The sequence below is a fragment of the Carassius carassius genome, chromosome 30 (assembly GCF_963082965.1).
Source record: "Carassius carassius chromosome 30, fCarCar2.1, whole genome shotgun sequence".
Lineage (NCBI taxonomy): Eukaryota > Metazoa > Chordata > Actinopteri > Cypriniformes > Cyprinidae > Carassius > Carassius carassius.
In genome coordinates this window covers 30,542,242-30,559,380 of record NC_081784.1, presented here as the reverse complement: position 1 = coordinate 30,559,380, position 17,139 = coordinate 30,542,242, and the positions used below count along the sequence as shown (strand labels likewise).

The 17,139-nt window shown below is 37.7% G+C and overlaps 1 protein-coding gene across 1 annotated transcript in view; it reads left to right on the top strand.

Moving 5' to 3' along the window:
• The first annotated feature begins 3,938 nt into the window (after positions 1-3,938).
• The window catches only part of LOC132111029 (vascular endothelial growth factor receptor 1-like), a 68,145-nt gene continuing 54,944 nt past the window's right edge, over positions 3,939-17,139 (top strand). The window contains exons 1-3 of the mRNA XM_059518204.1: positions 3,939-4,066; positions 4,309-4,626; positions 4,730-5,038. Of these exons, the coding sequence (XP_059374187.1) occupies positions 4,006-4,066; positions 4,309-4,626; positions 4,730-5,038 (688 nt within the window). The 5' untranslated portion in view covers positions 3,939-4,005. The remainder of the gene's footprint in view (positions 4,067-4,308; positions 4,627-4,729; positions 5,039-17,139) is intronic.

Below are 17,139 nucleotides of genomic sequence, written 5' to 3'. Positions count from 1 at the left end.
GCTTGAAGAGCTTGAGGAGGCAGCTGAGGTTGAGGTAGAAGAAAGTGTAGTGACCGAGGATGAGGAGGAGATTACAGTGAACAGAGAGGAAGATGATCATGAGCATGTGATAATAACCAGGAAGCGTGAGAGCGTTACAGTTTCTTTCGATTGCTAAACGACAGCGAGCACAACTGGAGTCACATGTACAAAACTCTAACTACAGTCTGCACAGCAGCAGTTCATGTGGACCAAACTCTAGTTCGTTTTTCATTGCTTCAACACAGTTTTCAAAACTCTACACACTTATCCCATGACTTTAACCACAACCTGCACAACACTGTGGATTTACAGCACTTTGTTCAAATGCTAACACACTGCTGTCAAAACTGTGAAGCACACATTCAAAACAGAAGAGATTTCAAACACTGCTGATTGCAATTTCAGATGAAAGGTGTCTTGTTTTAGACTTGTTAGTGAACACACACACACTCACACACACACACATACACATATATATGTCCTACAGAAACACCAAGTTACAATGAAACAGTTATACACTGTACCGTTCGAGAGAAACAGTGAACGTATGTATATGTCCAGATAAGACCTAATGTAAGAGTAGACCAGATAAGAGTAATGAAGGTGGAAGCACTGGAAACACCACATTCATTTGTATTTATCGCTGAAGCTGGATTTACAGTTTTTTACAATCGCTATGACAGTTTTTTCAATACCTTTAACAAGTTTCCTAAACTCTTAACATGGTTAGCACAACATCCGTCTTTGTAGGCTATACAATTAACACATTTCTTGTTGCTTTGACACAAAATGCATAGAGTTAACACACATCAAAAATGCTTGAACTTCTTTTACACACAAGCTAAACCAAGACCAAATCAATGTCATTTTACAGTCAAATTTACAAAAGCTTTCACACTGTATGTCAGAACACATAACATCATGTTCTAAACATAACTTTTATAGGCTAAAGTCAAAGTGAACAGCTGTTCATATTGTGAATTGAAACACAAATATATTCCCTGTATTTTATTCCATTGCTAATGAGAAACAGGAACCACACTCAGGTGTTGAGATTTTTTCAATACAGTATACAGTAAAAGAGGACCTATCTGGGCTGAATCAAGAACGAGTCATTATCTGGCTCGGCTCGGTGTTCATCTTCAGTTCTCTCTTCACAGCAGTTCAGTCAGTGTACTGTTTGAGTAAATGAATTACTCCGGGATATTGGTTTGTTTGAACTCAGAGGGAGTGTCAGCCACATTAAACAAGTTAACAGCTTAAGTCATTTGTGGATTAATGCGTATTGGAGACGCGAACCGTTTAAAACGATTCAGTTCGATTTGGTGAACTGGTTCAAGAAGATCCGGTTACATCGAATGATTCGTTCGTGAACCGGATATCACAAACTGCTTTGTTTTGAACTCTCTCTCACAACAGACACGGAAGAGAAGACAATGCTGAATAAAGTCATAGTTTTTGCTATTTTTGGACCAAAATGTATTTTCGATGCTTCAAAATATTCTAACTGACCCTCTGATGTCACATGGACTACTTTGATGATGTTTTTCTTACCTTTCTGGACATGGACAGTAGACCGTACACACAGTTTCAATGGAGGGACTGAGAGCTCTCGGACTACATCTAAAATATCTTAAACTGTGTTCAGAAGATAAACGGAGGTCTCACGGGTTTGGAACGACATGAGGGTGAGTTATCAATGACATAATTTAGCAAATTGGGCGAAATAACCCTTTAATCAACCAGCCGGTGATAGACACTGCTGAACCTATAGTGAGTTCTTCCTGTTCTCCAGCAGTGGGGGTTGTGCTAGCAATATTCATCCCATCACACATGCCATCAAACAAATACAAAGATTGATTGCAGCTAATTTTATGTTTACGAACAAAGCAAGCATTGCTTTCTTGCCTTGGCTTGCTAAAAGTTGTCGGGTTTTCCACCGTGACAATTCTGGTATAACCCACATACCAAGATATTTATAACAATTAACGACTTCAATTTGTTCACCAGCAAAATAAAATGTTTCATCTTTATTTAGAGAGTCCCCTCTTCTAAAAACCATTAGTTAAATGTTCAATCTGTTTCTGTAACCCTCCAAGTGTATCTGCTATATTAACCATATCATCAGCATATAGCAAGGTCATTACTGTCATACTTTCAATCTGATTACCTTTACAATTATTCTTCAACACTGTTATATATTCATTTAAGAAACGATTAAACGCAGCCCTGTCTTACTCCAATGGTGCAGCTAAAATACCCTTTAGATCATCGGTTCCTTTCACACATGACATTAAAGGGATAGTTCACCCAAAAATGAAAATTATGTCATTAATAACTTACCCTCATGTTGTTCCAAACCCGTGAGACCTCCATTTATCTCATGAACACAGTTCAGTTCAAAACAAAGCAGTTTGTGATGAGTATAAGTTTGGAAAATGGCTGGAATGCGGCATTAGCACCGGGTTTCGGTACCCAACCCTTTTTCAGTTACATATTCATGTGTTCATTTAGTAATAAACAGTTCGTGATCACTTGGTCTAGATTTTGTTTAACCATTTAAATGTGCACTAAATATTTTGTATTTACTTTGTAACAAAAGCTGTTCTATCTAAATTAATTTTTTATTTATTTTTTTATTTTTTTTAATGGGGCAAAATAAAATAATGTTTTTTATTATTTAAAAGCAAATGCAAACAAGGTTTATACTGAATATCGTACAAAAAATAATAATATCGAGATATTGATATAAAAATGGATTTTGCACTGATATTACCATCCCGTGTATCTATACGCAGATGTGCAGCATCACTGATACGACATCTACTCTCAGTTCACACCTGGAAGGATCCACAGAGAAAGAGTGGTTCATGGATGCATCCCGAGACACAAAACACTCTCGTTTTATAACCCTCACAATGAGCTCTGATAGATTTAAAGTTTTAGCATGGCACCAGCCAATAGCATTAAGTGTTATACCACCCTGCTACATGAAGCTTGAGTCTTACACCTGTTCAATGATGTATAGTTTATGAAGTTAATTGCCTTTTCTTACATATAGCATTAACTCTGAACTAATGTGAATTAACTCTGAACTAATGTGAACAAAAAACACTTCTGTGTGCTGACGTCGTCCCACAGGTTAAGAGACTTTAAAGAAACACTGTTAATACCCATGCAGTTAACCAAATAAATAAATAAAAGTGTGCACATCGAGAGAAATAAACAGCAGATGTTCATGTTAACAACTTCTTTAACTCGACTAAACACTAACAATACTCGTACACATTTGTTAATAAAGTTAGTACAATGAAAACATGCATGTTTTAATGCTAGTGAATAAAAGGAAACGATCCACCTGCATGCCTCTGCTCAATGATTGTACCTGGACCAGTGAGCAGCGTCTCGGGAAGATGATGTCACTTCCTGGGAGGCGTGTCCAGGCCTGTTGTACACGCCCCCATCCCTTGACCCCACCCCCTGTCAAAACAGTGTCACAAAGAGAAACGTGCAGCGCAAAAGGGAAAAGCTCACACTTGACTGAAATAACAGCAGAGATGCAAATAATTTAGTAAATATGGCCATGGAAAATATGTATAGCAAAATCATTGCTTTTGTTTTGTTTGATTTATATTTTGCAATTCTTTATTTTTGTTTGCAAAACTTAATTTTATTTTGCAACGCTTCACTTCTTTTGCAAGTATACGTGGCCCTGTTTTCACATATTTCATATACTTCATATATTCACACTCTTTGCAGAACCTTTGCTGTGGATAGTAAGCCTTGTATCTCGTGTGACATCACATCTTTCCTGTGTTACTTTCAGAGCTGTGATCTCACTGTTGAGGTTTGAAAGTGAGACTGAAGGAAATTAACTCTTTTAATCTTTTCACTTCTTTGGTGTAGCTGGTTGAATTTTGTGTCAGTCTCAACATCTCAACTGCAGAAGCTGCTGAGGATCTGGAAAGACTGAGAGAAAGAGAAATGGCTGATACGTGTCATTTGTTTCTGCTGGGACTGGCTATTCTCTCTTCACTTCTCACAGGTAAACACATTATTATATTAATATATGTTCAAGTGTTTTACTAGAGCTGGTATTGAGTGAGTTTGAACATTATTGATTCTTCCTGACGTTGTTCTGATCTCAGTCACATCTGAAATACTGTTTTATTCCTGAATGCACTGATATCTGATACTGAGAATGACCTGCTGTCACAGGGGCTAGTTTATGAAGCGTCATTTATTAATATATATCATAATGATCACTCAGATGTTCTTGTGTTTCAGGTATCAGTGGAGAGGATGATGTTCATGTGTTCATCAGATCTGGTGAAGATGTCCGTCTGCCCTGTAATAATGCTCTTCAGGACTGCACATCAACTACATGGCTTTATATCAGACATTCAGCAGCAGTTGAACTGATTACTTTAGGGATAAAGAAAGACACAGAGAGACAAGAGAGACTGAGTCTGGGGTCTAACTGCTCTCTGAACATCAGGAACATCTCAACAGAAGATTATGGATCTTACATCTGCCAACAATGGACTGGTGTGGGAGGACCACGACTAAAACCTGATGCTGGTGTTTATCTCCATGTTCTTCATGGTAATTAAACGATTATGTGATTGATTTAAAAATGACAATTTCTTGATTTACTGTCTCCTGATGGTTGAAGAGTGTGTGATGTGTGTGTTATTCTGTGTTTCAGTCTCATCCTCACAGACTCAGATCAGTTCAGATCTCTCTGTGTCTCTCTCCTGTCAGCTGTATTCATATCCTCGACTCTCTTGTGATGAATGGATCCGTTCTGAGAGGATTCATCTGTTCTGGGTGAATCAGACTGGTGTTAAACTGAATATATCAGACTCCAGATATCAGATATCATCCTCATCAGATCCCTGTATCATCTCTCTGAATATAACACTCCTGAATGAAGATCACAACAGAGAGTGGAGATGTGAAGTTACTCACAGAGATCAAGTCAAGACTTCAGTCACACACACTGTCAAGAGATCAGGTGAGAAACTTAACTCAATTTCAGAAGGCCCTCTGATAGAATATCATATTCACAGATATATTGTGAAGAAAAAGCATACTTTATTATGTTTGTAATATATTCCCTGTTTTAATAGTACTTTGCAAATATACTAACAATTATTTAACTTATTGTTGAAGTGAAATAAATTATGAAAAGTGAAACAGAAAAAAAGTTATATAAGTTTGAGTTTATTAAATATTTATATTCTATATAATATATATATATATATATATATATATATATTACAAAATATATCTTACACTATAACTGCAAGAAAATGAAAGCAACAAATCTGAACAAGTTGTGTTTCACATTTTAGAGACATGGGATGTCTGCTATAGAGATATTAAAAACTAGAAACTACTATTTATTTCCCTAAACCGCTTTTGACTTGGAACCGGTATCATTCAATTCTATGACAGCTGTGTTGCGTTCAGTCCAAGATGGCGGAGCTGCAGCTCTGCGCATGGGTGTGTTTGTTGCTATGGAACGTTCTATTGAGTTTCGCCTCTTGTTACTTCTATACTCTTTGACTCAGAGTAAACGACAACTGTTGTGATTGGCTGACATCTTTGCATTCAAAATGTGTATTACATGGGGATCCCCTCTCCAATAATTTTACTACGTTTTTTTTACTATTACAGCTGTCGAGAATAACAAATCATGGAAGTGCTGATTAAAGCATTATTTTTTAGATCTTTTCCCATCACATGAATCATTGCAGTGATGAGTATTGAGTAGATAGAGCCTGTTTATCGCGTGAATGCAGTGATCTCGTCATTGCAACGCGATTTCTCTCACAAAATGCTTTCACCACAACTAACAGCAAACACAATATCGACATGAATACAGTAAGAACTTCGTTGTGCAGTATAACGGCAGTTTGGGCAAGTGTGCAGACACACTCGATGTGTGATTGACAGCTCCAAACAATATAAAGGGAGCTTCTTTAATCGCTCTCTGTAGTTAATCACAATTTAAATTGTTTCATGCTACTAAGAGAAACTATGTGAAGTTGATTGTTGAGTCACTGGCTTGATTCACTGATGCATAAACAGTATAGAGGTCGGGATCATTACGTCACGTCGCAATGCATTGTGGGAATCACGGTACGGAAGTAGATGTCAAGTCAAGTTACCTTTATTTATATAGCACTTTAAACAAAAAGGATTGCATCAAAGCAACTGAACAACATTAATTAGGAAAACAGTGATGTCATCTCTGTTCAGTTAAATAGTGTCTGTGCAGTCATTTGCAATCAAGTCAACGATATCGCTGTAGATGAAGTGTCCCCAACTAAGCAAGCCAGAGGCGACAGCGGCAAGGAACCGAAACTCCATCGGTGACAGAATGGAGAAAAAAACCTTGGGAGAAACCAGGCTCAGTTGGGGACCAGTTCTCCTCTGACCAGACGAAACCAGTAGTTCAATTCCAGGCTGCAGCAAAGTCAGATTGTGCAGAAGAATCATCTGTTTCCTGTGGTCTTGTCCTGGTGCTCCTCTGAGACAAGGTCTTTACAGGGGATCTTTATCTGGGGCTCTAGTTGCCCTGGTCTCCGCTGTCTTTCAGGGATGTAGAGGTCCTTTCTAGGTGCTGATCCAGCATCTGGTCTGGATACGTACTGGATCCGGGTGACTGCAGTGACCCTATGATCTGGACACAGACTGGATCTGGTGGCCACGGTGACCTCGGAACAAGAGAGAAACAGACAAATATTAGCGTAGATGCCATTCTTCTAATGATGTAGCAAGTACATAGGGTGTTATGGGAAGTGTTTCCGGTTCCGGTTTACCTAATTAATGCAGCCTAAAAATCCTTTAACGGATTTGGATAATAAAAGCATATTAGTATGTTATGTGTAAGCCAGGTTAAAGAGATGGGTCTTTAATCTAGATTTAAACTGCAAGAGTGTGTCTGCCTCTCGAACAATGTTAGGTAGGTTATTCCAGAGTTTAGGCGCCAAATAGGAAAAGGATCTGCCGCCTGCAGTTGATTTTGATATTCTAGATATTATCAAATTGCCTGAGTTTTGAGAACGTAGCTGACATAGAGGATTATAATGTAAAAGGAGCTCATTCAAATACTGAGGTGCTAAACCATTCAGGGCTTTATAAGTAACAAGCAATATTTTAAAATCTATGCGATGCTTGATAGGGAGCCAGTGCAGTGTTGACAGGACCGGGCTAATATGGTCATACTTCCTGGTTCTAGTAAGAACTCTTGCTGCTGCATTTTGGACTAGCTGTAGTTTGTTTACTAAGCGTGCAGAACAACCACCCAATAAAGCATTACAATAATCTAACCTTGAGGTCATAAATGCATGGATTAACATTTCTGCATTTGACATTGAAAACATAGGCTGTAATTTTTTGTTTTTTGTTTTTGAGATGGCAAAATGCAGTTTTACAAATGCTAGAAACGTGGCTTTCTAAGGAAAGATTGCGATCAAATAGCACACCTAGGTTCCTAACTGATGACGAAGAATTGACAGAGCAACCATCAAGTCTTAGACAGTGTTCTAGGTTATTACAAGCAGAGTTTTTAGGTCCTATAATTAACACCTCTGTTTTTTTCAGAATTTAGCAGTAAGAAATTACTCGTCATCCAGTTTTTTTATATCGACTATGCAATCCATTAGTTTTTCAAATTGGTGTGTTTCACCGGGCCGCGAAGAAATATAGAGCTGAGTATCATCAGCATAACAGTGAAAGCTAACACCATGTTTCCTGATGATATCTCTCAAGGGTAACATATAAAGCATGAAGAGTACTGTATAGTAGCGTATAGTATGCAGTAGGTAACGCTGGTCATTTGGTGATTAATTTTGGTTCATTATTGCTGTAGTGTGAACTGCTGTAATCAGTCTCTTGATCGACAGGGCAAATGCCTGGTGAATCATATTAGTTAGGTAACAGTAAGTCTAACATATTCATACTAAAAGCCACAAAATAAATAAAAAAATAGGGCACTATTCGAGGGAACCATTATGGACGTTATTGAGTGCATTAATCTCACATTCAGTCCTACTACTGGAACTGTATTCTAGAAATATATTTGATATTGATATGAGGGTAGGCAGGCATAGATTCAGAGGCATATGGTACTCTAAGTATTACATACAACAATGTAACAGTAATAAAACAATACATTGACATTTACTTTTTACTTTTGATACTTAAGTACTTTTAAAAACAAGTACTTCTGTACTTTTATTTAAGTACAAATCAGTCCTTACAAAATTGGTTCACTGGCCACCATTCAGGTGAGGTCGACGTCACAACTGGAATGAACTTCAAAATAGGAAGTTAAGCGTCTTGTTTTGGTGAATGGTGGGTTGTGTCTGAGGTGAATGTTCGTCAATATTATACCGGATTACAGAACTACCAGATGTAAACAGTGGATTATTGCATGTATGATAGGTGAGTAATTACTCGTGAAGTGTAACAAACCCGCATAGACAAGCTTCATAGCTCGCAGAATCTGACAAGTGTGTAAAAGCTATTTGTAATGCCTGTGCTGACATTGCAACTGAATTAAAAGTAAAATATAAATTGAATACATTTTCTAGTAATGTCCGTCTCGTGAACTAATCAGTTGAACCAGTTCACCAAATCGAACTGAATCATTCACGTCTCCAATATGCATTAATCCACAAATGACTTAAGCAGTTAACTTTTTTAATGTGGCTGACACCCCAGCTAGAATTTTTTTGTTCTAAAAATGTTCTAAGAACATTACCATGCATTGTTCTAATAATGTTTTTAGTGGGTGGTTTTATCTAAAAACATTAAAAAAATGTTTATTAATAACATTATAAGATCGTTATCCCTAACATTCTTATTAAGATTTAAGCAGAGGATTTGATGTTGATTTTGATGTCTGTTTAAAAGTAATAGTTTGGTTTGATGTCCCCATAATGGTGGAAGTGTTGGCTTTAGTTGTGCAATTTGACACTTGATTTGTCAGTGTTGTTCTTTAACTGATGTGATGTTTATTATGGCAAAAATAACAAGATAACATGCGGTTAGATGACGCTGGTTGCTTGCAGATGATTAAGACATCACAACATGCAAGGTCTGGTTACCTGGTTTTAACCAATCTAATGTATGGTATTAGTTGCATATTATTTGTTAAAGTGACTCAATGGGTCAACAGCCTGAGACCAGATAATTTCAAGGATCTGAAAAGATTAATTTTCTTTGTCTCACAAACATCAAGATTCACTGTATGTTTAGACACACAGAGACCTCAAGAATTACTGTATGAATCTCAACAATGGTGACATGCTTCATGCCGCAATGCATTCTGGGTGCCATGGATGAGTTTTGTATGATGTACCCAGAATACATTGCAGCATGAAGCATGTCACCATTGTTGAGATTCATACACTACTTCTTGAGGTCTCTGTGTGTCTAAGCATTCAATGGTTCATGAATAATGATACTTAAAAATACATATGATATATAAGTTTGCAGGATCCTATGCGATGCAACACATTTGCTGTAGCCACTAATATTATACTATTATCATAGATTAGACTCCAGATAAAACCAGTTGATCAGATCATTACATGACGAAATATTTAACATCAACAAGTAACCAACATCACTTTGATGACATTTTTCTTTCACTGCTTTCGCCATAACAAATATAGTTACAGCAGTCAAATCAAAAGTAACATTGAAAAGAGTCATACTGCCTAAGTACTGATCACCATAATGGTGATGTCAAACTACACTTATTTTCAATAAACCATCAACACCTCTGTTAATCTCAAAAAGAACTTGTTTACAATTATGACAGAAAGTCAATATTGTTTATGATAAGTGAAGTTGGTTATACTGTTTTTTTAATTTTTTATGCTGGAGTTTGACATCAAACATAAGTTGGGTTTACACTTTCAACCAACATTTGACTTCTGAGCAATGTAAGTCCACATCTAGTGTGATGGGAAGCTTTATTAGTATGATAGAGGATAATGTCCTAACAATGTTATCAATAGACATTTTTAGAATGTTTTATGAGAATGTTATTCTACCTTTTAGCAGAACATTCTGGGAACTAAAATAAAACTTGCCGCTGAAAACATTCCCAAAACATGAAAAATTTCTGGGTGGGACTCCTTCCGAGTCAAAATAAACCAATAGCCCTGAGTAATTCATTTACTCAAACAGTACTCTAACTGTACTGCTGTGAAGAGAGAACTGAAGATGAACAACAAGCAGAGCCATATAACAAATGTACACGTACACTGCTGGAGCGGTTCTCAATCTCGAGTCAAGAACCGGTTTCATCCGTTTTCGGATCAGCAGTACACTGATCTGAGAACAGTTTCTTTTGGATGCATTCGTTTTGAGAACTGAGGAGCTGATGATATTGCACATACGTGAATCAGCGTAAAGCAGACAGATACACGGCCCGTCTGAACTGAACTGTTTTTTTTTTTTTTTTTGTGATTGATTCTGAACTGATTCTGTGCTAATGTTATGAGCGCGGTTAAACCGAAGGCTTGAATGAAGGGCATTCTTTTTCCAACTGGTTTATTGGATCGAACTCTCTGAAAGAACCGGTTTGCAGAAAAGAACCGAACTTCCCATCACTAACATTTTCACTTTATCGTTTTCAAAAAGCCTCTGTTTCCAGTCCATACTACAATGTGAAATGTGTAGCATTTTCTAAATTTATCCGCTCTGGAGAGTGGCTGGAAGGCCAAAACGAGAGGAAAAGATGCTTTTCAACAGGAACGTATTAATGTGGACAAGGCTTGGAGAATTGTCAAATCAGGCAACCAATTGCTAAGCCGGCAACACAGTAGGTTACCCAGGAATTTTTAACTCGCTCCCGCAGGAGCCTCTATCTATGTCTCCTCACTGCTGCAGCAGTCTTTGCTCCCGCAGGAGCCTTTCTTGTCTTTCCCTACTGCCACAGCAGAAGCCTTTTCTGTACTTTCTCACTGCTGCAGCAGTGTCAGCTCCCGCAGGAGCCTTTTCTATCTTCCCTACTGCCGCAATAATTGCATCTCCAGCAGGAGTCGTCATCTCTCTATTTTTAAGTGGAAGCTTCCATGGAGGTCAAATTCTCTTCCTAGATACTGCCACAATAATTATATACCAAATGACGTCCAGCACTCCTCTAACATTAAGCCCAACTTTTCGGGGAGTCGTAAATGTGCGTATATGGCTGCTGTCTTGGCTTGGGAGTCTTGCCGGGTTCGGAGCTCTCTCCCTGGACAGCACGCCAAATATGCATTACCTTTATTTAATTATAAGTAAATGTGAAATCGTGATGTTTCATAAACAAATTTCGGGAGGAGCATGCACAGATAATTAACACAGCCAGTCCATCATTAGTGATTACACTGTTTACCAATCAGCTCAAGAGAGAAACACCTATAAATAATCAATACGCCCTACCTTCATTATCTCTCGACTTTCAGAATCCCTCCTCCACCCCGATCCCACACCTTCAGCCAAGTTTCTACCCTAGCTCGGGGAGAAGAACTTGGGGAAGCACTTTGGGCTGGGCCTGATGCCGAGCTCAGACCCCTCTCCCGGACAGCACGCCAAATACGCATAACTTTTATTTAATTATAAGTAAATATGAACTCGTGAAGTATTGGCAGAATGAATAACATTAAATTCCAGTTTGCCTTTGATTCAGAGTAATTATGCTTCAGAAGAATATGAGTTGGTTCTGGAAAGTTCCAGTTATTATAGACTTTCTTAATATGGATTACAAAAAAGATCTTTTGTGTTATTTTTCCGCTTGCACTATTCTTAAAATTGCTTTGGGTTTGTGTAAAGGTGTGTTGATTTATTATATATTTATTAAATTATATTTATTTGGATGTTTTATTAATAAAAATTCAATTACATCTCAGTAACATTTAGCTTATACACCTCTGAAAGTTTTTCCAAATTAAATCCAGTTGACCAACAGCTCTGGAAGACATGATGTGAAAAATATTGCAAGTTTTTGAGAAGTACTACATGGTTTTAAATGGACACACATCCTGATTAATCGGCACTGATAGTTGATTGTTGGGACAATCGGTTATCGGCAAAAATCTATGCCGATAGTTTTCCGCGTTTCATCCTTTGCTGGAGTGGCTGATAGTTTCCTGGTTTGGGTCCATTGCTGGAGCGGCTGAGAAGGATCTGTTTTCATTATACAGTGCAGGAGCGGCCTCTAGTGGCTGAAATCACTGACAGCATGTGCTGTGTGTTTAGACACGTGACGCTGCACGCTGAACAGAGCGATCTACAGACAGAAAATCCTGACGCGCCTTAGAGCGCCATTCATATAGTTGTCCATTAAATTACATTATATTCACCCCAAATCATTGTTAATGTACATAATGAATTGTATATTGAGCATTATCATCAAAACATTTGTCTTTCTGTGGCTCTAATAAAGTCTGTATTCTTCATTTGTAGAGCTATAATGTAGATCGCTCTTTCCGTTTGCTCCATTTTTTAAACACTGAACTTCAAACTTCTCTTTACCTCATTATTTAATCTTGAACGAGACGCGTCCAGAGTGTGTGTGATACCGGTGAGTTCTCCTAGACTCAGCGCCGCTCTCTTATTTTGATTAGATAATCATTAAGTGTTCAATAATAAAATCAGTTAAAGTGTGAGAGTAACATTGTGCTGATATAATTGTAGGGCCCTATGTTTTATTTAGAAAAAATAAAACATTTCATTGGGGCCTAATCATGTAATTTTTGTTAAACTTTTATTAAATTGATTTGAAAATGTATAAGTTTCATGATTTGTAATAATTAGACTTGCTTTATGATTAAATACATGTTAATTTAACTATTAAAATAGAGAAAATTTAAATGGAAAAAACAGAATCCAGAAAAATGTAATAACAGAATTTGGAAATAAATAAAATGAATTTTTTTTTTTACTGATTTCTTAGGGCCGTATTAGAGTGTGGTTATTTCAACATTTACTATTACTGTTATTATTATTATTATTACTTTTATTACTACTACTACTAGTATGGTTCAGTACTGTTTTTTATTTTTTTATATATATATATATATTTTTTTAAATAAAGCACTTAGTTTTTGTTCAGTATCCATTTTAAAAACTATCGGTTAATTGATCGGTATCGGCCAGTGTGGTCCAACCTAGCGTTTGGTATTGGAAAAATCAAATATCGGTCGACCTCTAGTGTTGATTGTCTTTGAAGATGAAGAGGTAATGTCAACCAAGTCTAGGGTCAGTGCACTGCTGCTGTTTTTGCACTTTATGCCTTCATTTAGAGTTAATGAACTTCTCAAAGCAGATTTACAGAAAATAGATGTGTCTACATTTCAATTTATCCTGATCTGGTCTGTAAATACTGCACTCTTCACCTTGAAGAGTGTTGTATCATGATTTATAGGGATGCAATGGGTGTACTCACTTCTGTTGTATACTGTGTGTTTGACTGATACACTGGAAGCAATATTGACGTGACGTACTGATACAGTTCCTCACTGCAAATCATGATGTTCCTTCTGCTACTGTAAGTAGTATGGGTTTAATACAGGATATTTACAGCCTGGTACGTATTAAAAAGAAAAGTTGTATGAATGCCCTCAGACCTTGCCTCTTTTACTTTAACAAATTCTTTTTTCATGTCATTTCCACTAGGGTTGTAATGGTATGAGATTTTCACAATATGATAATCGTCTCAGAAAAAATATCACGAAATATATTAAACAATAATATATTAGTAATAGAATAATAATAATAATAATATATTAAACAATAACAGTATATAATTTTACAGTTATCACGGTATATATATAAAACAATAATTCTTATCAGTAACAATGACTCTTAAAAGAACAAGAACAGGTTATTTGAGTGAACAAATCTTACTTTAGTATGTAGTAGATAAAACGGCATCACTCAGAGACATGCAGAAACAAGCAGATTATTCATATAGCTGTCTATTTGCACATACATATTCACAGACACACATTATATTTACCTTTGACTTATCCATCCATCAGATTGAGTGTTTTATTTATCCTCTTTATATTATAAATTCCATGTTCACAACTGCACCAGGGTTCCCTCTGCATCATGGAAATCATACGGCTTTAACTTGTAACTTATTAGTGTGACACAGCTTCAGGTGGGGTCAGTGAATATGAATGAAGATGTTGGATGTATTGTCTGCTTTTGCAGCCACTTTGAGTCCACATTTTTTTTGCAAATCGGATCTGTCCTCAAGGACAACCACACGTTAATTTTTTTTTTTATATCCAAAGTATTCCCATACTGCAGACATTGTTTTTCCGGCGGGGATGGAGATGAGATATAATCTATGTCTCTTTCTCCGCTGCATGTGCGTGTAAGTAGCCGAGTGGAAATAAATTGCATATGCTGGGGAGAGATTTTTTTTTTTTTATTGTAGATATGTAAATGTTTGCTGTACGATAACCATGCAACATGTGCAAACATGTTGTTTGTTGTTTAATTAGCAAATGAAAAGTGAAAAAAAGTGACGTGACATTCAGCCAAGTATGGTGACCCATACTCAGAATTCGTGCTCTGCATTTAACCCATCCAAAGTGCACACACACAGAGCACTGAACACACACACACACACACACACACACACACACCCGGAGCAGTGGGCAGCCAGCACGGGGAGCAGTTGGGGGTTCAGTGTCTTGCTCAAGGGCACCTAAGTCATGGTATTGCCGGCCCGAGATTCAAACCCACAACCCTAGGGTTAGGAGTCAAACTCTCTCAAACTCTTAGTGAAAGTCATGACATAGTATGGTTACCCATACTCTGAATGTGAACACGTGAACACACACCTGAAGCAGTGGGCAGCTATAGATCCAGCGCCCAGGGAGCAACTTGGGGTTCAGTGCCTTGCTCAAGGGCACTTCAGCCATGAGTATTGAGGGTGGAAGAGAGCACTGTTCATTAACTCCCTCCCACCTACAACTCCTGCCAGCACTGTGACTCGAACCAGCAACCTTCTTATATTTAGTCCGGCTCTCTAACCATTATGCCACAGCTGCCCCTAATGCCGGCCTAAAAAAGATGTGTTCAGGCGCACTGCTGTTTTAAGGAGCTGAAAATAGACTGCGCCATAGACCAGCTCAAACCTGGTCCAAAGTCTAAAGTCAATGGCACAATATTTTTTTTGATATTTAAAGAGTGCGTTGGTAGAAAATGCACCTGAGTGGCTCCACAGTGTGCCCTGGCTTATTAAACACAGGGATGCGCATCATACAAACATGCCAAATATTAAAATCAAAAGGATTACAGAGTAAAAGAATAATATTGTGTAGGCTACATAAATATAAAAATGTAATGATGGATAGTCATAGCATGTATTAGAATTAGGCTACCTATCCAGCCTATTACTACTTATAATGATGAATAAAATTGGCTAATTAATTGAAAAATCATGCCAAAACACACACACACACACACACACACACATATATTAACTGGCTCATATTTGAAAGCCTGCATCCAACACTTCATCCCACACCTTCTTCACCTCGGGAAGCTTTGGTGTATTCCTGCTTGTCCTGTAGATGATCTGCTCGCACGCTTTAACTTCAGGCACAAGCAGATCGGTTTCTTCGCTTGAGAAGCGTTCAGCTTTTCCGCCAACAAATCTGGCCATGTAAATAGTGACCCGCAATGGAGCGAGCGCATCTCGCTCTTAAAGGGAATGGGTGATGACACTCTGGTATATTGAATCTTACGCCCATTACTCATTAAGAGAATAATGGTGCACTCACGCACGGACCGTTTTCCATCATTAAAATAGCAAAAGTGGATTTGGACACGCCCTGAGTGCACCTGCACCTGCACTGTGCGCTTTACACTTTGCGTTTACATCGTTAAAATAAGGCCCAAAGTCTTTAAGAAAATCAAAAGCAAATTCAGCAAAAACATTAATTTGCGTGTTGTTGCTGTTACAAAATCTTTTTTTAATGTTTGTTTCTTTCAGTGTTCTTTTTTATCTTAGAACATGGTTGGTGCATTTTATGTTTGATGCTGTTTGAATTGTTAATAATTTGTCTCTATCTGTCATGGAAGTTATGTATTTATTGTAATGACCTTAACTTGACCTCAGTTTGTTGTTCAACACTCTTACAATGTAACTGAATTATAAAGGTAATGTCACCAAAATACATTTGAAGGTTATGCCGAGTGAATTCTGCATTTTAAAAACTTAAATATAAGTATTGATATTTAAAGTGTACTTAATTATGATAGGAATAGCTTCACTTTAGCACAAACAAGTATATTTAATACAACTTTAGTTAAAATTCAGACAACTAAATATATGTAGTCAAAGTCAAAGTCACCTTTATTTATGTAGCGCTTTAAACAAAATACATTGCGTCAAAGCAACTGAACAACATTCATTAGGAAAACAGTGTGTCAATAATGCAAAAATGATAGTTAAAGGCAGTTCATCATTGAATTCAGTGATGTCATCTCTGTTCAGTTAAATAGTGTCTGTGCATTTATTTGCAATCAAGTCAACGATATCGCTGTAGATGAAGTGTCCCCAACTAAGCAAGCCAGAGGCGACAGCGGCAAGGAACCGAAACTCCATCGGTGACAGAATGGAGAAACTAGGCTCAGTTGGGGGGCCAGTTCTCCTCTGACCAGACGAAACCAGAAGTTCAATTCCAGACTGTAGCAAAGTCAGATTGTGCAGAAGAATCATCTGTTTCCTGTGGTCTTGTCCTGGTGCTCCTCTGAGACAAGGTCTTTACAGGGGATCTGTATCTGGGGCTCTAGTTGTCCTGGTCTCCGCTGTCTTTCAGGGATGTAGAGGTCCTTTCTAGGTGCTGATCCAGCATCTGGTCTGGATACGTATTGGATCCGGGTGACTGCAGTGACCCTCTGATCTGGACACAGACTGGATCTGGTGGCCACGGTGACCTCGGAAAAAAGAGAGAAACAGACAAATATTAGCGTAGATGCCATTCTTCTAATGATGTAGCAAGTAGATAGGGTGTTATGGGAAGTGTCCGGTTCCGGTTTACCTAATTAATGCAGCCTAAAAATCCTTTAACGGATTTGGATAAT